Below are 24,916 nucleotides of genomic sequence, written 5' to 3'. Positions count from 1 at the left end.
ATCTAAACAAAATCTATCTATCTATCTATCTATCTATCTATCTATCTATCTATCTATCTATCTATCTATCTATCTATCTATCTATCTATCTATCTATCTATCTATCTATCTATCTGTCTATCTGTCTGTCTGTCTGTCTGTCTATCTATCTAAAGTTGTTTTGCTGAAGCATTTCCAGGATAGCCAACAACAAACTGCGATGTAAAGTAATAATAGTGCAAATAATATAGAATGTTATTGTATAATTAGTGCAAAATAAATTAAAACTAAGGTGAAATAATATAAACTAACAGTGCTGAGTGTGAATTAAAAAAACAACAACTATTGCTAAATGTGCTAACGTAACGACATTACGACAACACTCTATCGTCGTTTATTCGGGTATTTCCGTTCATTTCCGTAACTCCTCGGAAACTGTTCGGAAGAGGGGCAGGACTCGGCGCTCGAGTGCGCCTGTAACTAATCCAGTTCATTCCACCGGATCAGTTCACCTGAACTCCTGTCGAATGTTCATGCGCGCCCAGGTGAGCTTTACCGGATACTACCTTTCGAGACAGCACTTGCTTGACAGTTTTCGAGTCTTTAAAGCGAGTTCATAACAGTTTCGGTCAACTTCAAAAGCGGACTTTGTGATTATTTTAAAACAATCTCCAAACACTTCTGAGGAATGCGGCGGGTCTGATCCAAAATATTTGTGTGTTGTTTGTGTTTACAAGGTGATTTGACTGGCACGAAACAATCTGAAAAGCAAATCATGGCAACGGGAGGATTTAAATCTAACAGCGCAACGGACTTTCTGGAGGAATGGAAAGCAAAGCGTGAGAAGATGAGAGCAAAGATGCTTGGAGATATCGCCGCTGCCACCGGGAGAACAACTGAGTTAAACAACAACGGCAGCTCGGTTAACTGCGTCTCCTCTTCGTCCTCTTATCCGGTGGCCCGGTCCGCCTCTTCGTCCGCTTTGAAGCGACCGGAGGATGAACCGAAGAAACCCGAGCCGCCCGGGGAAAACTTGAAGAAGACGCCGGAGAAAGTGAGTGGAGTCCCGCAGGGGGAGAGCTCGAGTCCCGCTGGTGTGGATGACAGTGATAAGGAGAGTCCCACACACAGCAAGAGCAAAGAAAAGAAGTGCTCAGGACCCAGTGCCAGAAAGGGAAAAGGACAGATAGAGAAAAGAAAATTAAGAGAGAAGAGGAGGTCAACAGGTGTTGTCAGCATACCGTCCAATGAGGTGAGTACACTGGTTTTAAAGTTAACCATTTCATCCAGGTAGAGGTAGTAGAAGGACTATGGTATCAGATGCTTTTTATAATCACAGTATTCATATGGTTTTCCATATGTATTACCATTGTACTTCCAAAAACATGGTGATACTGTGGTATACTTTTTGTATAAGAATGTCCATTTCTTATACAAGAAGGTTGTCTTTATTGCAACCACATTTCACTTACGAATATTAAACGTGCTTTTGTTACTGTAAAAGTGTGGTAGCCATGTTTTTTGGCTTATTGATTAGCATTTGTATAACCACAGTTTTACTACAAATACAACGGTTAAACTATGGTTAGTGTAGCAAAACCGTGGTTACCATGCTTTAACTATGGTAACCATGTTTTTGGGTTTTGTTTGTAGTAAAACCATGGTTATTAACAAAGGTTTATGTTGGCAAATGTTAGCCAAACTTTGACATTAAGTATAAAAACATGGTATTACCATGTCAAGTAAAATAGACAAACATTGTGTCATTGTATAAATAAAACCGTCAGTACCACTGGACTTTTATTGGACTTTTATAAAAACGTTTTGTCTATAAAGTCATGGTAATGCATACTTGGTCATGATGCTTTGATACCATATTACTAAAGGACAATTTTGTACGTTTTATTGGTATTACCAATGGCACCATGTCAAACATAGTTATACAGTGTAAAAAATGGCTCACATACTTAGTTGCACCCATATTTTAGCCAGGTTTTGTGAACTAAGTATAAAATCATGGTATTACTATGGTACCATGTCTATATATTGTCCTTGATACTTTGGTGTATACCATGACACTGATTAATATGCCATGTATGTACATTACTGATGTCAAACGATTAATCTTGATTATTTGTGATTAATCACATCCAAAATGAAAGTTTTCATTTATGTAATATATGTGTGTGTATTTATTATGTATATAGTAGTCGATGTTTGAAGCGGATCAAAAATGTTAATTAAATTTGTCCTAAGACAACGGGTATTGTTTTGGTTTTAGGACAACTTTCATGAAAGGTTTTGATCCACTTCAAATGATGACAACTGTAAATAAATGCACACACATGCATGTATATTTTTAAGAAAAATATGCTTTGTTTATTTATAATTTTGATATATGTATACACACGCACGCACACACACATTATGTAAACAAACTTTTATTTTGGATGTTATTAATCGTGATTAATCATTTGACATCACTAATTTACATGTATTTCAAAGCAGAATGTGGTATTACCATAATGCTACTTTCCAAAACATATTTAAAACATAGTAATACTGAGGTATTTGTGTAAATGATCAGTCATCCCATTTCTACTGTGTTGGAGTTGCAACCATATTTGCTTACACACAGTATCCAATATATGTTTTGTAACTAAAGTAGACAAGAGCGCATTATTGGAACCATATTTGCTATGCGGGTCTTTACCTAGCTATATTATGTGAGTACAACAGCAGGTTTTAACTGTTTTATCATTCTCCATAAACATGGAAACCTCATAGCAGCTCTTTTGTAAGTGATCTGTTGGTCCATTTGTGCAAACTGGCATTTTTGCAACCACATTTGCTAACACAGACACAACTCCAGCCAAGTTATATAACTTGAGTAGAAAAAGCTGTAATCTAAAATCCATCATTAAATGTCACTGCATCAGTTAACTCGCATGCCTTCCTTATAATGTACGTGAAATATCTGACTAGAGCATGTTCTCCTCCAGGCAACCCTCACATAAATCAAGACTAGAAGGCAGTGAGTTTGATCACTAACAGATTGAGATAATACTATACATATTTTCTCCGTTTCATTATTTGTAATGACCGTGGGTTGTGGAATAACATACTGTATCATGTGTTGTAGATGATGGAGAACATGCTACAGCTGTGGTACACTTTTAAAATTAGGCTCCAAAGGGTTGCTTTTGCCGTGATGCCATAGAAGAACCATTTTTGGTTCCTCAAAGAACCCTTCAGTGAACAGTTCTTAAAAGAAAAGTCTAAAGAACATTTTTTGACTATAATGAACCTTTCTGCATTTAAAAGGTTCCATGGATGTTCAAGGCTCTTAATGCAACCTTAAAGGGGTAGTTCACTTTCAGAACAAAAATTTACAGATAATGTACTCACCCCCTTGTCATCCAAGATGTTCATGTCTTTCTTTCTTCAGTCGTTAGGAAATTATGTTTTTTGAGGAAAACATTTCAGGATTTCTTTCCATATAATGGACTTCTATGGTGCCCCCGAGTTTGAACTTCCAAAATGCAGCTTTAAAGGACTCTAAATGATCACAGCCGATGAAAGAAGGGTCTTATCTAGCACAACGATTGGTTATTGTTTAAAAAAAAGTACAATTTATATACTTTTTAACCTCAGATGCTCATCTTGCCTTGCTCTGCGTGAACTGTGTATTCCGGTTCATGACAGTTAGGGTATGTCGAAAAACTCCCATCTCATTTTCTTCTCCAACTTCAAAGTAGTCCTACATCGCTGTTTTACCTTTTTTTGTAAAGGGTGTTTGATCTTATTTGCAAGTTCACTTTGTAAACAATAAGATGGGAGTTTTTCAACATACGCTAACTATATTGAACCGGAATACACAGTTCACGCAGAGCTAGGCAAGATGAGCGTTTGAGATTAAAAAGTATATAAGTTGTAAATGTTTTTAGAAAATAACCGATCGTTTCACTAGATAAGACCCTTCTACCTTGGCTGGGATCATTTAGAGCTCATTGAAGCTGCATTTAAACCTCATTTTGGAAGTTCAAACTCGGAGGCACCATAGAAGTCCACTATATGGAGAGAAATCCTGAAATGTTTTCCTCAAAAAACATCATTTCTTTCCAACTGAAGAAAAAAAAGACATGAACATCTTGGATGACAAGGGGGTGAGTACTATTATTTGTAAATTTTTGTTCTGAAAGTGAACTACTCCTTCAAGAGTGTATCAGCTGGTCACAATTGGCCTCCAAAACATGCCAACTCATAAGTTTCACCACTGCTATCTCCCACCCTTTCAACCCTTCACATTCCCCAACATGAGCAAAGGGAGGCTTGTTAGCGCAGTATGCCATACTGGACCTGTGAATGCCTGCGTACCACCCAGATCCACTGCCCTGCGGATAGTTACTGTTGGAGGCTGACCAGTATGTCTGCTTGGGCTGAAGACATCCTGTCATTAGCCTCTTGCGCTGTGCCAAGGTAAAGTAGTTTGGGAAGTGGGCGCAGGCCAAGACTTAATGTTAGGGTGTCTTGAGAGATAAGTGTGCAAGTATACACACTCATGCCCCATGGTCTCTCCAGGGCTGTTACTGCAAGAATGCATATGTGGGCCTGGTTAAATTATTTAACATTTTGACACTTTATTTTGATTCCGTCTGGGGTTGAAGCGAGCATAAGCGAGGGAGCGTGGCATGCAGTTTGAGCATGTGTATGTGTGAAGGAAGTTAATGACTATGACATGCTGTCTAAACACATTTAGCCAGGGTTTCATCAGCTGAAACTATCTTCTGCGCCTGATATGGTGTCTCACGACCATATGTCTCACACCTCTTGAACAAAACAGGTCCTGTGTCCGTGGATTCCCTGAAACTGCTTTGAGAAAAGATATGCAGTAAACCAGACATTTGGACTTTCCGTAGGTTGTTTCCCTGTACTTCCTGCTGTGGCTTCAAATTTATAGGGCTCACTGTTCTACTGTGTGCATTTAGCAGCTCGCTGTGAGTTATTGGACTCTTGCAGAGCCTCCTGGTTCTCCGCCTGAAACCTAAACTTTGTTTCCCGCTGATGGGCGCTGATAACGTCTATAAAGTCTGTCCTGAACTTCGTCTCCTATTAATTCATTGTGAGTTTGAAAATGATCAGGACTGTTGCAAACACCTTAGCCTTGTCCCACTGTAACTTTAATCCGTGACGTTTTTGTTTAGTATTACAGATCTGAAAGTTCATATCACAAGCCAGAATGGTTGATTAATGTTCCCTTGCTATGTTTGTTTATCTAAGGTGACTGAAAATTTGTTTTAGTTTTTGAGTGTTTGCACCAGCTTGGCTCTAATAAACGCAAATGCTATTGTTTGACATTTGGCCGAGTCTCAAAGTCCTCACGACCTGTTTGGAGATAAAAGCCTCCGTGTCCGGTCTGCTTGGCGGTTTTCCACAAAAATTCCCAATCCAGCATAAACAACGACATTCTTAACTTTATGTGGTTTCTGCACAGGAGAACTGGAGATGAACATTGATACGGTTGTCCATCATTTTTTTTTATTGTGTCCCATTTGGATGGAATTCGCAATCCTGAGAAATAAATATTTATGATTGTTTCTTGCTGAAGGAGTTGCTGGCGGCTATGAGCCAGGTCGTTTTTCACTCTCTGAGAGGATGTTTGGCAAATCTAAAGCCTGACTAGGCATCCGAAATTTTCGTATGCGTTGTTTCGTATTGTCATCCTAAAAATTTGTCACGCACAGAAACCTTGCACACTGAATTCGATGCGTATGAATTAATCTGTTGTAAAAAAATTCGCAAAACAATAGACAAATTTTGTGTAGATGTCACAGTTACATCACGTGCAACTGTGTGCGTATAGTGATTGCAGAAAAACACTGGTAACAAGTGAAGGTAAATGGGTAAAATCTATAGAATAAGAGAAAAAAATATTTTGTGCCTTTTGATCATTTTTATAGAAAACTGTCATCAAAGTATGTCCATTTAAACGTCTGCGTTTAGCTTCAAATGGTGTCTATGGATGAAAACGGCTATGATTACTCTATTTTTAAAGCATAAATTTGATTTAAAACAATAGGTCTACATAATATTCACATATGCTGTTCAGCATGAAATATTATTTAAACCTATTACTGTTAACATTTTATCTCACAATTCAGACTTTTTTTTCTTTTAGTTAAGGTTTATATCTCCTAATTCTGACTTTATAACTGTATTTAACTCAAAAATAGCGAGTTTTCTGCCACCAGGTAGGCTTCGGCAATAAAAAGAAACATCATTGCTGTTTCGGATCTGTAAGACTACACCACTATCTAATGTCAATTTCGTTAAATAACAGTGATTATAGCTGGGTGACAAGCTCTTGTAATAAGCGGAAAACATTTTTAAAAAATGACATCTAATTAGGGTTGCAAAAAGGTGGAAAATTTCCAGTAAATTTCAGAAACATTCCAGAAATTTTGGAAACTTTCCAGGATTTTTTTTGGAATCTTCCAGGGATTTTTGTAAAGTTTCGAAATATTTTGTACCATATCCATGATCTAATTCACTAGCCGTAAAGGCTATCTCTCCCGGGTTTTTTCTGCAACCATGATGCACGCACATCCCGAATGTTCACAAACCTCTGTTGTCTTTTCTCTTCTTGAAAAAAAAAAGGAAATATAGGATCCATCCAATCCCAAGATAGCATTGAGAAGAGGGCGAGTTCAACCTCCTTATCAACAGTGTTAATTTCTTTGATGAATCATTTTTTTTCAACATAAAAATGTACATAATTTCATGTTACATGAAAAAAATGTTTCAAAACTTAATTTGTCTTTTTTTATTTTTAAATATCTCAATAATATAGTGGACCTCATATGAAGATATTATCTTATCATGAGATTGTGATATCGTTACAACCCTAATGGAGACGCATATTAAAAAGAAGACCACAAATTTTCATGAACTTAATGTGCAAGGACCTATACAATTCTTTGTACTAAGAGACAAAGTGGATCAACTTGTCAGATCCCATTCTGTATTTTGGTTGTACAGTGTCAAAACAATTCTCTAAAGGCTTGCTATGGATGTGAAAAATGCAATAAATTGCACCTGATCCGTTTTTTTTTTTTAATGTCGGATGAAAGTTTTGGAGGCAGTGTGTAAACGTGGTTGACACAACATGGGGTATTAATTTTTTTAACATGCAAAATTCATGGATGAAATTTTTGTACTCAAGTCCTTGGGAATTTGCTGTACATTTGTGACATTTGAACAGGAAACCTGGACTAACTGGCAAATGTTTGGGATTGGAAGCTGTCATGTGGATGAAAAACAGTCCTTAACATTTCCTTATCTTCTGCTTCTAGTGACCTGTAAGGTCTGGTTAACCAAACAAGGCCCTCGTACAAGCAAATCAACAACTGGAAGAAGCCGAAATGCTTTTGTCAAAGCACCGTTTTCTTTTACAACTTGTGGATTGCTGTTTTAAACCTGCGGTTGTTGTTCAAATTAATTGTTTGCACTCAATGACCTATTGTTCAAATGTCAAAACAGTTTCACCTTAGTTAACTGCCGTTGTATAATGTCAAACATAAAAATTTGGTTTTGCAGTTTTGTGACATTGTACATTTGCCGTTGCTGGTGCCTGGAATGAGACTTTGCCGCCTAAACAAGCATGGGACGGCATGTTTTGCAGTCACCATTTTTTCCAAACAAGGTCACATCAACACTACAAATACCTCTGAGATTCAGTCATGGGTGAGCAAGGTAAGCGACCAGCTTTGAACGCTTTTTGAACGCCTTTTGTTGGTAGAACATTCCAGGCTATATAGTGGAGTATTTTGGTAATCTTTTCAACAAGGGAAATGCCTGCCTTTATTTGTTACCACTGATATGTGCTAAAGGCTGCTTTGCATTCCCATGTTTTCCTTTAGAGATTCAGGATTATGAGCAGCTTGAAAGTTTGAAAACTGACTAAAGTAACAGGTACAGAGTCTGTGGGAGGGCTCCCTTAGATGTCAGGTCTTGTTAATGCACCGCTCAACATTCAAAGCATGATGTGCTACATCCAATTAACTGTCGGACCAAATCAGCACACATAATCGAAGAGCTGGAATGCAATGAGACCAAGACTCCCAGTACTGGCCCTCTGAGCGGTCACCCTTCTCCTCAGATTACATTTCGCTCCGTCTTACTTAGCTGTCTGGTCTTTCCAAGTACTACACAGACTGACTCACTTTCAGTTCAGAATGTATGCTCTTCCTTGTTTATGATACATGAGGCATTGCCATTTCCACAATCATTTCCGTCACGTGCCTTCGTAATGATGCATATATGATGATAGCGGCACCTTTTGCGTTTGGGTTCCTCTCTTAGGAACACAATGGTGGTCACGGTGTGTGCACATGCATTAGCTAGCCGTTTGATTGTGACAGCTGTGCGTTCATCACTCTTCCTCACTGGCGTAGACAGTCTATAAATAGCCCCTTTCCAAGCTTGTGTGTTTAGCTCTTTTTGTTTGCTTGAGAAATATCTCAGTGCTTTGTCAGCATCGCAGTGACGCATTGCTGCACATTGAGTCGTCACTGATTAACGTGCACCAGCCACCACATAGAGAATGAACTACGTGACCTACACTGTTGCTCCCTCTTATCAAGCATATTTGTCTGTGTTCAACAGCTTCTTAGTTCAATATTTGAAGCCTTTAGTGTTAGTGGGCAGAGTTCAAAAGAGGAATATGTTGTATAACCTGTACTGAGGCCACCACGTGTTGGGGAAGCTACTGCGAAGTTCTAGCTTCCCAAACAGCTCATAATTAGATGGAAATTAGACTACAGTCAAACTGGCATTTTAACATGTATTAACATGTAACTGAGCACAAATACAGATGAGTGACACTACATTTTGGTGGTTGCTTGGTTTCTTTTTCTCCAGCTTTGCACTGGTTTGTCCTGCACAAATGTCATTGGACTGAAGTACTGCTCCTAATGCATATTAATCATCAAATATAGATTTGTTGAGACTTGTTGTGGATAGAAGAGACTAATTATGCAATGTGAGTTCTTTATATCACCCACACAAACGTTTCTATTCTTTGTTAATAGTGTCAGCATTTTTGTATTCAGACCTTTTCATGTCAGGCCTAGTTGGAATATATATAGTGCACTTTATAGATTAACCAGTATAAATTTGTCAACCAGTAGAGATTTGTAGTGGTTACACGCTCTTGTGACGTTGCTGTGCAACACGGTGACGAAAACTTATCGTTTGCATGCGTTTTTAAGCACTGCAGTTTAAAAATGCATGATTGTGTAAGAGTTATTTTTGCTGCTTTTTAAACCTTGAATGTTGAATACACACACTTGTATGTGTCAAAATGCCTGTCTTTTGCAAGTAGCCTCATAAACACAGTAATTTAAGTCTTAAATGAAAGCAAATAGCTGTGAAAGAAAACAAATGTGTAACAGTATATTGGATCTAGGCAGCTCTTAAAGTGATAGCAGTCTAATATTCCTGCTGTCTGACAGTCATGTTTAATCAAACAACAAAAGAGAAAACCTCTCAATGCTCTTCAATAAATCACTTTGTAACTTTAATAAGAAGAAATGTATATTTAGTTCGCACAGTAAAGAATATGCCATTGTTTTTATACATTTGATTACTTTATACAACATATAGCATTTCTAATTTATTTGTTCTACTGTATTTTTTTGTCCTATTGCTTATATTATTATTTTTTTATTCGCTGACTGTTTACTTGTCTTCAGTGAGCTTGAGTTTTTTTTTTTTTCTTTAATTTAGGAAAGTATGGTTTGTGATATTGACACTGGTGACAAGAATTATGAAATTTCTGTGGTATCCAAAATTTTGATATCATAAAAAACGTATTTAAAGCAAAAATATGTATTGTTTCCGTGAAATAAAATGACTCATATTTGTGATATAAGATTTTGGTCATTTCGCTCATCCCTACACACAAAGTATATTATATAATATATAAGGTATAATATTTTAGTTTTACTGTATTTTTGATTCAATAAAAGCAGCATTGGTGTGCACAAAAGGCTTTGCTTCAAAACCAAGCTCACATTTTTGATTGGTAGTTAATTTTTGTTATGGGTTGCTAGAATTAATTTTTTACAGATCAGTTTACACTACAGTAAAACAAAAAATTATTCAGACACCAATTATAATTTGATTTTTTTTTTTACTAATAGCTATGGGTGCAGAACACTATAGTTCATTTATGTAAGTGAGGATAGCAAAATAAAGTAAACTGTGACATATTATACCCCCAAATTCTTCATACAGTGGACTACCAGTAAAATTGCTAAACATTTGGGACCAAAAATTTGATTTGACAGTTTGACTTGACCATGTTTTGTTACATACCTTTCTATCAAAGTTATCTGACCTTATCAAGAAGAATTTGTTCGGACACTGCTTGATTCTTGAATAAACTCTAATAATGTTGAACAAACTCTAATAATGTAATTAACAAAATAAGTTTTGAAAGTGAATAAATTTTGGTTTGACTGTAATTGATTTGTGATTATCAAGATGAATTTGTTCTGACACAGTTTAACTCGAGTTCTTGTCATATTTTATTACTATTTTCTAAACTACTGAGAGTAAACAATGTAAGAAATGTTGAAGGTGTCTGAACAAATGGTTTGGTTTGACTGTAAATAAAACTAAAAAGAATCAGAATTTTCTTCTTTTTACATTCAAATGAAGCTCTTTGCTTTAGTTAATTGAAGGTGCCATTGATACATAAGTAAGAAGATATGGAGAATGCATTTGATTACAGTGTAACCAAAAAACAGTGACATAGTGTTTTGTCACACTACACAGCAATTCTTTGAAAAAGATATTTGTTTCTGGAAATAGCTGAGCTGATGTCAGGCGGCTAAAAAAATAGGTAGCGTAGCTGGTATAGCAACTAACACTTTCACTTCGTCAATCCATACTCAACAGGGAGCACAAACAGCAGTGGCCAGTGGCCAATATGATATATTTATTTATTTATTTATTTTTTTAAATGTGTATTGCACAAAGAATTGCAGAACACTTGGAGAGAGATGCCAGTGTGTTTTTAATGATATCGGCTGACACTTTGTCACACAGTGATTATTTGCACGGCTGCCTGTTAGCTTTGATTGTGTGCGAGCAGAAACAATGATTATAAAACGGAGTGGATTTGGCCAGTAGTTTGTGAACATTCCTTTCAGCAGGGCGCTTGGTATGAGTCAGTTGTAAAACCAGGCCACTCTGCGTGATTAGGCATTAGCCTGTCTGCTTACATTCACCATTGCACAACAAGACAAACCAGCTCTCTTTTTGCTTCTATTTTTCTTTTCTTACTATCAGCTTTTGATCTGTTCCCCCTCCATCTCTCATCTCTCACTGTGTCTGTTTTCTCTTTCTGTCATGCGGCGTAAAGCGTGCTGATCAGTTGGTATTTTAGGATCTCAAATCAGTTTCACCTGATACGAGATACTTGTTTATTATAGGAGCAAAGAGCAGAAAACCAGAAAACAATGTATAGTTCAGAGGTTATTACAGTAGCTCTTATCTCCACTGTTGTTTTTAGTGTTCATTCAGTATTCTTGTTTAGGCAATTAACCTTATGAGTTTAACTTTGGTATGTAACTCGTCTCGTCACTCACCATTTGTTTATTTGCAGATAAATAAATTATAGCTAAATTATGTCCAATGAGTAACGTGTTGTTTTAACAGTGATATCATTTTAAACCAATATTTGTAAAGCGATTGTTCACACAAGAATGAAAATTCTGTCATTAATTTCTCACCCTCATGTCGTTCCAAACGCATAAGATCTTCGTTCTTCTTTACAACATAAATTAACATTTTTTTTTTGAAATCCCAGAGCTTTCTTACCCTGCATAGACCTCAACACAACTAACACATCCAAGATCCAGAAAGGCCGTAAGGACTTTATTAAAATAGTCCATGTGACATCAGTTGTTCAACCTTAAATGTTATGAAGCTACGAGAATGCTTTTTGTCCACAAAGAAAACAAAAATAAGGACTTTATTCAACAATTTCTTCTCTTCCGTCTTCTCCTCTTCCCTTTAAGTGTTCTTTAATTCAATTTTTAATTGTTGTATTTCTGGCACAATGATGGAGTAATATCTAAACAATTACAAGGCTATGATAAAATTAATAATATTAAATTAAGCACACTTAAAGGAGTTCACTTTCAGAACAAAAAATTACAGATAATGTGTGCACCACCTTGTCATCCAAGATGTTCATGTCTTTCTTTCTTCAGTCGTAAAGAAATTGTTTTTTTGAGGAAAACATTTCAGAATTTTTCTCCATATAGTGGACTTCTATGGTGCCCCATGTTTGAACTTCCAAAATGCAGATTAAATGCATCTTCAAACGATCCAAATTTTTAAATTACAATTTATATACTTTTTAACCTCAAACACTTGTCTTGCTCGGGGGCACCATAGAAGTTCACTATATGGAGAAAAATCCTGAAATGTTTTCCTCAAAAAACATAATTTCTTTACAGCTGAAGAAAGAAAGACATGAACATCTTGGATGACAAGGGGGTGAGTACATTATCTGTAAATGTTTGTTCTGGAAGTGAACTTCTCCTTTAGGAATGAATGGTTTTCATGTAAAAATTAAAATGTAATTCAATAATTTGCACTGCAGATACCAATGTTTCCTGTTGAAAAGTTCTATTTTTGCTGAAAGGTTCTATTTTTTAGATTAAATAGTAAATGTGTATTGATCAATAAATAATCTAGCTTTTGGTTGCTGTATGATAAAAGAGAATGAAAAATGGAAGTACTTTCATTGAAAGAGGATCCTGAATCATTTCTAGAGAGCAGACAATCATAGAGACTTTGATGTTGACTCTTTTGATGTTGACTCTTTTGAATCAAACAAGCACTCACAAAACACTAGTAACGCCCTAGAAATCAGCCAAAACACTATAGCAACTCCATAGCAACACACTAAAATCCACTCACTGTCTCCTTCCATCCAGCCCCATAGCACAGTGGTGGCAAGTTCTGCAAAGACAAGCTCTGCTTTCATATTTTTGACAGTACACCCAAGGCTTTGTCATATTTATGAGTTCTCCGGTATGCCGCCTTGTGCCACATCTCCATGGTTACACCTCAGACTTTGATCTCAAATAAATGTTTGCGTTGTTGCCAAGCTATGACACCGCATGCCAGTGGGGCATTAAAATAAAACACACAATTTGTCCTCTTCTTCTTGTTTTGAGTCACGTTATTGAGGCCTTGACGAATTTAGAAATGTGCAGAACAATCGAGAAACACGACCTTTCATCACTCTATGCATTCCTAAGCTTGATTAAGGATTTAAGTTGACTTTTCTTCATTAAAGTCGCATTTGTGTCTCCACTCTGCTTGTTAACTGTTCTGATTTGTTTGACCAAAGGCCTCAAAGAATGTGAATCATTTCTAAGGTCCAAACGCATACCTCAGTGTTTGAGGAAGCCAAATACAATCCCCAGGGATCTGCTTTGAGGAAGAGTAACTGTGGACACATCAAAAGACAAACGAAGAGCAGAGATGCTTTGGAATGTAACTGGCAAACACAAAACATCAAATGAAAACGTGCCACCAAAAGCCCATGGACACAAGAGCTTAATCGAGAATTACCTTATGCCAAAGGGTTTTCCTTTGAAGGATATACCTCTAGTTTTCTTGGAAGGAATTTTGCATTACAGCGGAAGCAGTCCTATCCGGTGGGTTGACCTTCTCACAACACTGCCCCAATCTCACGCTGTCTTTATGTGCTATCAGAAATGTCTTTCCACTTTGTTGTTGGAAAGAATAGGAGTCGTAGAGGACAAACGAAAGCTTATTTTTGCCTACTTCTTGGTAAAATCTTAATAAAACCAAAAAGTATGGTAGCTATTTAGTCATTATCCAATGAATTTTGAATAAAATGTTGCGTCCCATGCTAGAAATGTAGCCATGTAGCAGTTGTGTGCCGTGGTGTTTTGAAATGAGGAGGCAAAGTCCTCAAAGTGTTTTGTTTTTTTTTTAAATCAAATGTAAATTAATGTCCCCTTCACATTTTCTTGGTAAACATTTACTTACACTATCAGAAAAATGCAATATTCTAAGTCAAGTATGAGTCTCATCAAGTTGGTGTTTTTAAGCATTTTACATTTATTCCAAGTAGTAACAATTTGAACAATATAATTAATTTGTGAACTTTTTTAAATTTGTGTCCAGCTATTCTATTCTTTTTAATTGGTAATAGAACCATCAGTCATCAAAGCTCAGTAAATATTGGTCACAGACACAGATTTACTTTAAATTTCACAAAGCTGATTACTCACTAAATACTCCCATAGATCATGTTTTCAGGCCATTTTAAGTCTTATTTTGATGGAACAACGTGGTTATATCTAAGTGTGTGAGTTGGTTGGTCCAGCTTTTGACACCATTATATTGTTCATTCAGACTGATTTGCAAACGCAGAACGTGCACAAACAAGAGGGGCAGGATTTATTACATGAACCAATCACAGCCAAGCATAACCAGATATCATATCACGATGGAGGCTTTGCCTCTTCTCTTGTTACTTTTCCCCATTTATTTTACCTCCCATCAAACCCACCCCATGCTTTAGGGGGTCTGTTAAAACACAGTGGGCTAGGGGGAGGCGAGACGCGAGAGAGACACCAGCTCCTGCTGTAAGTTTTAGAAAAAGTGATTTATACACTTAATGTTATGTTTTATAATGTTGGCATTGTGGTATTTTTGTACTATGAATATTATAAGGAGGCACTGCCTCTCTTGCTTCCTTGAAGGAAATGCCCCTTTTATCTATGCTGTGGAAAATATATAAAATATGCATCAAATGGTTACTCTAATATGTAAATATTCATGACTGTAACAACAAGAGAAAGCAAAGTAGATTGAAACATGAAATTTCAGGAATCAAAAGGATCTCTGTTTTTCAGTGGTACATATAACTTGAGAGGCTTTTCTATACGACTAAGAAACTAATATGACTTGGCGATCTCTCGACCCATTCATTTGAATTATCCTTCAGTGCAAGTTTCTGTGCTGGTGGTGTTCACCTGTATCAGCCCTCACCGCGTGATTGGGCAAATGCTTAAATATGCCTTTCACCTTGACAGGCCCAAGGCCTTGGTTTCGTGCCTTTGTACGGGCCATTCCTGTTAACCTCTAGACCACAAATGACGTAAGAGGTTAGGAGGTCAACTCCCTAGTCAACACCTGCTAATCTATAGACCTTCCAGAAGCTTGAGTCAGAAGAGACTCCAAAGATAACAAAGAGGAGTAGGGTCATTGTTCCCAACCATTGGTTTTTTCCTTTGTTGCAGGGGACACGTTTAGGGTGATGTGGCAGCTCTTCATCATTGCCTGGAATAGAAGTCATTACGTTTTACGCTGCAGATTAAATATGGTGCTTTAGCAATGGCATGTTATCAGCCAAACATCAAGTTTCCTCAGGTGCAGGAATGCTTATAATGTTCACACACCCAGGGTTGAACCCTTTATAAGCGACATAAGGGACAGGTAACTTTGTGCTTAAAGGATTGTGTTGATAGTACGATGAAGTCCTACCATGGGCTATACATTAATGGCAAAGCATCATCAAAATGAATTCTTGGACAATATTAAAGTCCACATGACATCAAAAAGGGCCATTTTTACTTCTGTGTGCTTTTCCTTGGACATGATTCCAAAGACAAAAAAGCTTATCTATATAGATTTTAAATGAAAGATTACAAAAATGCTCAACCTCTAAAATTATAACCACATGGTGCAGTTCTGCTGTAAGACGTCTCTTTTTCATGTTCTAATTAGTCTAAGCAATGCCTTACATCTTTATCTCTCTAAAAGTTGTCATGTTAAGGAAGTACAATGTGTCGTAAATGCCTTATCAAGTTGTTCTATTCTAAAACCATTTTAAAGTGACATGCGATCGTCTGTGAGCGATGCAACAGCTCGCTTGCAGTTCTTGCTCCATTGAGCTGTAGAATTTAGTATGAACAGTCTAATCCTGCTTGCTACAGACCCACACTCACTGAACTCGCCCAAACTCTAGCTTGTGAGGGTTTACTCAGGGTATTTCAGTAAAATCCTGTAGAATGGCCTGATAACAGTCCCTGAAAAATCATGCCAACTAAATTCCAACTGTTCTGTTGCAGGCAATAGGCTTGGTCTGTTTGATTGAGGGTTAGGCTATTTTGTGAAGTATTGTCCTTTAATTTTTTTAAAACCATAATGACAGTTTTTTTGTATATTTAAGACCTGCTGTTTCCTTTTATTCAAATGAACCAGCATAGATTGGAATCACAAGGTCAGACTTGAAGTGAGTGATCAGCCTTTGATTGGTATTTTGCTCTGATGATTGACAGGGTTGTTATTCCAGATGGGTTGCTGTTGCCCAGAGAGAGAGAGAAAGTAAAGGATTGACATTAAGATTAAAGTTTAGGAATTCCCCCTTTTCCTCCCGTTTAATTTCCTTTCCTACTGTAACTCGAACCTCCCTTTAAACTTCACTTTAAACCTATTGATCTTTGTCTGATAGTTTCATCTTGGATAATACACCTTCAGTTGTTTAGTTTCCAGCTTTTATTCACAGTTGATTGGTTTTCCTAGCTCATTTATTTTTCTGTCAAGTATTCTGTAAGCTGAGAGTCAAGCCCTAAGTGATGCATAACCATCACACAGTCTTGTTTTCACTGGATATTCATCTTGGATTTTCATCATGTCCGTATTGATCCTTAAAGGCAGTCTTCTTTGAGCTTTTCATTTTTCTCCCCGTCCTCCCTTCCTCGACCGCTTTCTGATTCTGCGGATGGAAATTGGGCTTGTTTAACCTTCAGGCAAACTGTTTATTCCTGTCTGCTCATGCTCATCCTAAATAACCAATTTTATTTTTCTTAATTTTTCTAAGTCAAACAAGTTAGTGTAGGCCTTTGTGGCTCAAAAAGTTAGCACAAAATGGAAATTCACCCTGTATATTTTCGAAATGCATGTTAATGATCTCTTTGTGAATGATGCATTCATGCAAATGTTGAATTTTGTGATGTATGCCAGTCTTCTCCAATCATAGTTTACATAAAGGGATAGTTTGCTTAATAATGAAAATTCTAACTGCGTCCCAAATGATGCACTACACACTATGCACTTATACACTATGTACTCATCCATGTAGTGTATGAATTATATAAAGTTATTTTGTCATTCATAAACAGAGTTTGATACCCCCACTCCCTTCGACACTCGGTGTTCAACATTCCACACTTCGTTTTTTAGGTTATTTGAGTGTGTCATCCTGGTATTTATAGTGCACTTTTAATTCTTTGGAATTTTTAGTGTGAACACAGTTGCACTATTTATACTACAAACCATTATAGAATAGGGCATAAGTACGCAATTTGGGATGCACCTTCTGTCAGTAATTACTCATCCTCATGTTCCAAACCCGTAAGACTTTCGTTCATCTTTGGAACACAAATTAAGATATTTCTGATGAAATCCAAGAGCTTCCTGACTCTGCATAAACAACAACGCAACTGACATGTTCAAGGCCCAGAAAGGTTGTAAAGACATCGTTAAAATACTCAAACGACTCGAGGGTGAGTTATTAATGACAGAATTGTCATTTTGGGATGAATTATCCCTTTAATATTTATGTAGTTTCACCCTTTTAGCTTTGCAGCATGCTAACGCCAGAGTCTATTGAAATAAGTTGAGCCACGTCATCTCTGTCACTGTAATGTAGAGTGTTCTAAATTCGTCAATTATAAGGTTTCAAGCTAGTTAGAGAAGACAGCTGCCTGGATGCAGTAGGCAATTCACTATGTTTTGGATCAGAGAAATAAACTGCACTGTCTAGTAGTAAACACAGGCTGACTATGTTGTTTATGTCTAAATGAGAGAGGAGGACAGAGAATGAGAGATAAACATTTATCCCCTCAACTGGGATAGAGCCAATGATGGCTAGAGCACCAGACTTAGGTTATGCAACAGACAGCAGTGATGATATTACATTTAATACTTCTGTGTCAGATGCTAGCCAGATGACCTTATATACTTCCTCTAATGAAGTTATTGATCTTAATTTGCGTCTGCTAATGGAACAATTCAATATTTTATTACTGGAAAGATGACTATAGCCTATTTATATTACCAGTCTCTGTTTATTAGAATAGCAGTGACTAACGTCAAAAGCTAATACCTTTGTTTTAGCATTCTTCTAGCTATTGCTAACAATCTGACTGGATGATAATTATGTGTCTTGCATGTGATTCACTCATAATCATATGTTTTGACTGTTTTCTGTCATCTTTTTTAGCGTTTGGTAAGCTGGTTGGCCAGTGATAGCGAGGAAGTATGTTCTTAACGCTAATATATCCAGTGGGCGTTAATTATCACGCCAACCAAAAGAAGACCAGCTGCGTTTTTGTTAGACACACATTAAGAAGCGTTTTGTATTTTGGGTAAACTTCTCAAATCCCAACCATGAGACCGCAGTTTGGCTTTACCTCAGGCGTGACCATGGTGACGTTACTGTAGAGGTGCTTGCTGTTCACCTCTCCCAGCGTTCTGATTGGATGAGGTAGGTAATACCCAGACACGGTTTGAAGGTGACTCATGCTTCTGTGTCTGTTAATGTTGGAGCACAATGGGCTCCATACACAGTGGCCCCCGGTGGGGAGGGCCAAGCATGCTCCAACGGTCCCAGCCCAAACCGCTGATTAACACCGGCCTGAATCTGAGAAAGTACATGGAATGCTCTTTGGCTTGCTTGGTATGCAGGTGTATTGTCCCACTTCTTTCCCTGTACATTGGTGCTAGCTCTAGAAACAGACTTGGAAAGTACTACATTGTCCTCTGTTTGCATAATGAGTTGCTGTTCTTTTCAGCAAGATGAATATCTAAAATGAGAGCTTTGAGTGTAGCACAACCTGTTTGCCACATGCTAGATTTCTTAGAGGAAAAACACTTTTACAAAGATCTCTCTTCACACATGGTCCACCAGGATCCTACACCATGTTTAACTAGTTGACCAGAGGACTTTAACCACTGGCTACTTTTAATGCAGTAGTAGAAAACTGAAAAGAACAAGTTCTAAATTGCTTCAGAAACTGCACTTTTTTGTTTTTTTTTTAAAGTCATGTAGACGCTTTAGTCCGACTGAAATTTTCTTGAATTGAAATTGATTGGATTGAAAATTAGGGCTAGGTAAAAAATACTGATTTCTCAAATTGATTCTGATTTTTACTTTTCCAAGAATCGGTTAGTCTAGCCTGTTTTCAGTTAATGAACGAAATATTGTAGCGCACATCCCATCCAATAAATCACAATAAGCTTTGTGCTTTGTTACTTTTGATATGAAACTAAGTCTCAGATTTCAAATTCTGTCTATTTTATTACAGTATTTAAACAATAAATGTCGTTTTGGTGCTGTTTAATGTGGAGTGATTGATTGCTGTAGCACCTCAGTTCAAGAGAAGCGGCAGCGGGAAGGGCACGTTAACGGATCGTCTCCTTTGCGTTAACCAGTTTCAGCACGAAATAAACATTAGTGAACATCTGAAGGTATGAAAAAGAAAAAGTACAACTAAATGAAATGCCTATCCTGTTTCATGCTAAGTGTTTCAACTGCAGAAAGATGTAAGTATAGCAGCTTGTAAACAATGTAAACAATCACATTTACCTCAGAAAAAAACATTCAATGACAAAAAAGTTATTTGTCAGCTGGAAAAAAACTCTTGAGAGGAGTGCTTTGCTAAATATATGGCACCAAATGACATATTCATTATAATTTTAAGGTTCTTTAATGTTTATGTTTGAATAAATCCGTTAAGTTTTTATGACAGCCACCTTTTAAATGTTTATGCTTCAAAAAATGATTTGAAAAGAAATGTAATTATGTAATTGTAACTTTATTATTATAAAAACTTAATTGATATGATTTAAGCATTTGTATATAAATCAGGTCATTTTAACCTTCAATTTTAATAATAATGTAGTACCAACTGATGAAAATTTGGCATGTACTGTACCTGATATATATTCAAAATAATCAACATTGAATCGAACTAGAAATAAAATCGAATTGCAAGATTATAAATTAGAATCAAATCTAATCTAAATCTAAATTTGTCAAAACCAACCTTTTTGAAAAAACATGGCACTGTTTAATACCTGGGTTAATAATTAATTTGATAAAATGTTGAAAACACATTGTCCTGTTGTGTTCTATTTGGCATACTATACTTTTTTTGTTCATTTGTTGGAAATGTCAGACAGCTGTTATAGATTGGTTGGTTGTAAATTATTCCATTTAAAAAAAAAAAACATGAAAAACTGTCTTTTCAAAAATGTCCATTTGACCAAAAAACATCTTATATTGAACGTCTGTCCTTCACAGACTTGTTTTTATAAATTAAAAATGATGTCTACTGTGATTTGTTGTCAACTATAGAAACACAGCCTCTGTCTGTAAAGAATCCAAGCCCAGCCTCTGTGTTTTTAGCGCTGAGTAAGGAAAGCTAGTAAAAATTCTTTGGCTAATGATGAGTCTGCTTTATGCCTGGAGCAAAGTTAAGTTCCCATCACACCCCACTCCCAGTGTGTCTCTCTCTATTGCTCATACTCTCTCTCTTCACTCTCTGTTGACGCCCCTCGCTCTCCCTCCTACTTTCTCTCTCTCTTGTAATTACTGTTTAAGCATTGACCTGCATGTTGGAAGTTGCCCTTAATTTTCTGTTTTCGTAGCATGCCTGTGCATGCGTTCTGCGTAAGTTGGCGAAGTGGAAACACGAATGTCTCAAGCAAGCTAACTGGAGTCACATTTAAATTTGTAGTCCTAGTAAAGACGACTCCACTCCCTGCGGAGAGCTTAAAGAAATGCTTTCCAAATGGGATGTAAGCATTGTGTTTTCATAATTAGTGGTGTTTGCAAAGGCAATATGATGATTATTATTGCTCATACTTAATGTTAAGGATTTAAACAAACCTTGAACCCTAAGTACTAGGCTTAAGCATTGTTTATACTGGACCTAAATAAAAAAAAAAATCAAAAGGCTTGTTGATGCAAGCAGTATTACTACTTTTATAAGCAATAAGATGCTAATTTGTGGGTGGATGATTAAATGGATGAAAGTCCCGTAGACTTATACATAGACAATTTAAATACCACATGTTTAACTTTTTTCCTTTTTAATCTTGATTTGATTTTTCCTTCAGACATCAGAGTGATGTTTGATATGTGGGTGGCCATATAGACAAGGTCATGGTTGTGTAAATATTAATGCTTCTTATTTTCAGGAGTATGCATTCAATTTGCTAGCATTATGTTTGTTAACCCATAGCGTTCTAATCTTATCTTAATTAAATCAGCAGTCTGCATACATTGCCTCAGTCATGATAATATTATGAACCAGGCGGCTACACTTGTATCTTGATGAGTTGCCCCTCTCACTAAAACTTTAACTCAGTCTGCTTGCCTACTTTCTCCTGCTCACTTTCCCTCAAGTGCATCTATGACAAAAATACCCAGATTGCTTTCCCATTAAATGTTAATGTTGTTATCGTTCAGCTGTAACTTGTAGAGTGGCGGCGTAACATGATACAGTGTGCTTTGTGGAACAGTGTTTCCTTTTGCCTCAGTTCATATGCTGAAGTGCTCATTAGTGCTATTTTCGGAAATGAACCTGCGGACAATAAATAGTTTTATGCTGTTATACAGAGCATTCAGCCAAAAATGAAACAAACCTATATGACTTCCTTTCATCTGTGGAACATAAAAGTCTATACACTCTTAGGAAAAAAAGGTACAACGCTATCACTGGGGTGTGTATGTACAAAAGCTAAAAGGTACATTAGGTTTATCTCTAAATGTGTTTGTGTTCCACAGATGAAAGTCACACAGGTTTGGAACGACATGGTGAGTGAATGATGACAGAATTAGTATTTTTTAAACTAACTATCCTTCTTAAAAAAAAGGCTGTTTTGTAATAGGTCATAGAAGTACATTGTCCTAGTTTTCGGTTACCCCACAACCCTAGTCCTCTACTGGTTTTCTTCATTCAATGTTAAACTCCTATTATTAGTAGCTAAGTCAGAGCTGACCCAGAAGTAGCTCTGCCAAACCCACCGGATCCCACATTTTATAGCTTTCATCCATGTTCTCTGGAGCAGAACATCTCCTTCAGAACTGTCAGAATATTTCCCCTAACCTCTAAATGGAGGTCTAACTCCCCAAGGTTCAACTTCTCAATCCATTATGCTGGATGAGCTGTATCCGGGTGGCAGGCTGCGGACGTGGGAATGCCAACAGCCATCCTGCAGTAGCTCCTAGTTATTGTTTCAGAAAGCTGGGTTCCCGTGGCCTAAGGGGGAATTGGCGAACCACACTGGTGGTTTTCTCATGAAAAACAAACATTACTTGGCCCAAAGGCATTTGGTCTTTTTTCTCTATTTTTCTGTCTGTCTCTGTTTTTCCTTCTCGTTTTTGGAACTCTGGCATTTTTATTGCACATTAATGATTTTTGATTCTTTATTGAAGCTTTAGGCATCTTGTTGTCAGGGTGTGACATTTATAACTGCAAAGGATGACCAGTTCTACTATGGCAGTCTGAGAAATATGTACCACCATGTACATTTCTTGACATATTCGAAGTGAAATAATTATTTTTTTTATTGTCATATTAAGAGAACGTACATGCATTATTTTGCCTTTTTAAGAAAGCTTTTAATGTATTCTTTTTGCGGCGTAGTTTCCACGCAAAGGATGTGCGGACCTCATCAAGTGATCTAGTACCACCAATGGACATGGTCAACACGGAAAAACACAATATTCTCCATTCAGAACAATTCAGAAACATAAATAAGCACATATGTGACCCTGGACCACAAAATCTTAAAAGGGTAGTTCACTTTCAGAACAAAAATTTACAGATAATGTACTCACTCCCTTGTCATCCAAGATGTTCATGTCTTTCTTTCTTCAGTCGTAAGGAAATTGTGTTTTTTGAGTAAAACATTTCAGGATTTCTCTCCATATAATGGACTTCTATGGTGCCCCCGAGTTTGAACTTCTAAAATGCATGCTTCAAAGGGCTCTAAACGATCACAGCTGATGAAAAAAAGGTCTTATCTAGCAAAATGATGGGTTATTTTCTAAAAAAAATTACAATTAATTTATTTTTTAGCCTCAAATGCTCGTCTTGTCTAGCTCAGCAAATTGAGCATTTGAGATTAAAAAGTGTATAAGTTGTAAATGTTTTTAGAAAATAATCGTTTCGCTAGATAAGACCCTTCTTCCTTGCCTGGGATCATTTAGAGCCCTTTGAAGCTGCATTTAAACTGCATTTTGGAAGTTAAAACTCGGGGGCACCATAGAAGTCCATTATATGGAGAGAAATCCTGAAATATTTTCCTCAAAAAAACACCATTTCTTTACAACTGAAGAAAGAAAGACATGAAAATCTTGCATGACAAGGGGGTGAGTACATTATCTGTAAATGTTTGTTCTGAAAGTGAACTACTCCTTTAAGTAGTCTTAAGTAGCATGGGGGTATTTGTAGCAATAGGCAAAAATAGTCAATACTAGTCAAAATTATCGATTTTTCTTTATGCCAAAAATCATTAGGATATTAAGCAAAGATCATGTTCCATCAAGACAAATTTCCTACTGTAAATATATCAAAACTTAATTTTTGCACCCTCAGATTCTAGATATTCAAATAGTTGTACAAACAGGAGGAAAAAATACACAAACAAGAAAAATAAATTTCCGATCATTTCGATTATAGTGAACGTGCATACAACAGTTAGCGGAAGAAAGAGATTATAGTTTATAAAGTTTTAAATATGGATATTTTTCTCACACAAACTCATCGATTCACTTGAGAAGCCTGTATTAACCCTCCAGAGCTGGGTGGAGTACTTTTTATGAGGGATGGATGCAGTTTATTGGAGTTCAAAATTTCAACAGCCATTCACTGCCATTATAAAGCTTAAAAGAGCCAGGACATTTTTTTTTTATATATAACTCCAGTTGCATTTGTCTGAAAGAAGAAAGTCATATACACAGAGAATGGCTTGAGGGTAAATAATTCATGGGGAAATTTCTCTTTTTTTGTGATCTCTTTAATAGTATCACAAATAACCAAAACATTTTAGTTGCACTTTATTTTAAGGTGTCCTTGTTACAGTGTAATTATACATTTAAGTACTAAGCAATTTTAATGAACAGTATGTACTTACCGTAGGGTTAGGTTTTGGTTCGTGTGCAATTATACATAATTGACTCTTATTAGTATAGTAAGTGCATGTATAACAAGGTCAACATTTCTTTTTTTTTTTTTTTAAAGATTTATTTTTTGGCCTTTTTGCCTTTATTATGACAGGAAAGATCAGACAGGACAGGAAGCGAAGTGGGAGAGAGATTAGGGGAGGGATCGGGAAAGGTCCTCGAGTCGGGACTCGAACCCGGGACGCCCGGAGCGCACCAGCGCTATATGTCGGCGCGCTAACCACACGCCTATCTGCGCCGACACAAGGTCAACATTTCTTATATTGTTTCAGGAATTTATGAGATAAGACATTTCCATGTCATAACATCACAAACAGTCCATTGACGCTCAACCTTGCTATTTTAAAACTTGTGCTGGTGCCACAGAAAGGTTAAGGGTCTCAGTAATGCTGATGAGCTAGTACAGCTGCTAATTTACAGTGTGTGTGTGTGTCAGCAGGTCTGATGGGTTTATGAGGAAATCTCTCCAGTCCACTCTAATAGGCCACTGCCAGACTCTAGATAGAGATCAGCATTCCACTCCATTATTTATATGCAAATGAGGATTGACGTCACCAGCCGACTGCCTTTGTGAATGTTCTTGTGTGATTTAAAAAATGATAAATGTGTAAGAGTGGT

At 36.8% G+C, this 24,916-nt stretch overlaps 1 protein-coding gene across 1 annotated transcript in view; it reads left to right on the top strand.

Moving 5' to 3' along the window:
- Nucleotides 1–470: 470 nt before the first annotated feature.
- LOC141333215 (PRKC apoptosis WT1 regulator protein-like) overlaps nt 471–24,916 on the top strand; it is an 80,301-nt gene continuing 55,855 nt past the window's right edge. The window contains exon 1 of the mRNA XM_073838175.1: nt 471–1,231. Coding sequence (XP_073694276.1) covers nt 755–1,231 — 477 coding nt within the window. The 5' untranslated portion in view covers nt 471–754. The remainder of the gene's footprint in view (nt 1,232–24,916) is intronic.

This window comes from Garra rufa, chromosome 4 (assembly GCF_049309525.1).
Source record: "Garra rufa chromosome 4, GarRuf1.0, whole genome shotgun sequence".
Taxonomy (NCBI): domain Eukaryota; kingdom Metazoa; phylum Chordata; class Actinopteri; order Cypriniformes; family Cyprinidae; genus Garra; species Garra rufa.
This window is presented reverse-complemented; position numbering and strand designations above follow the sequence as displayed.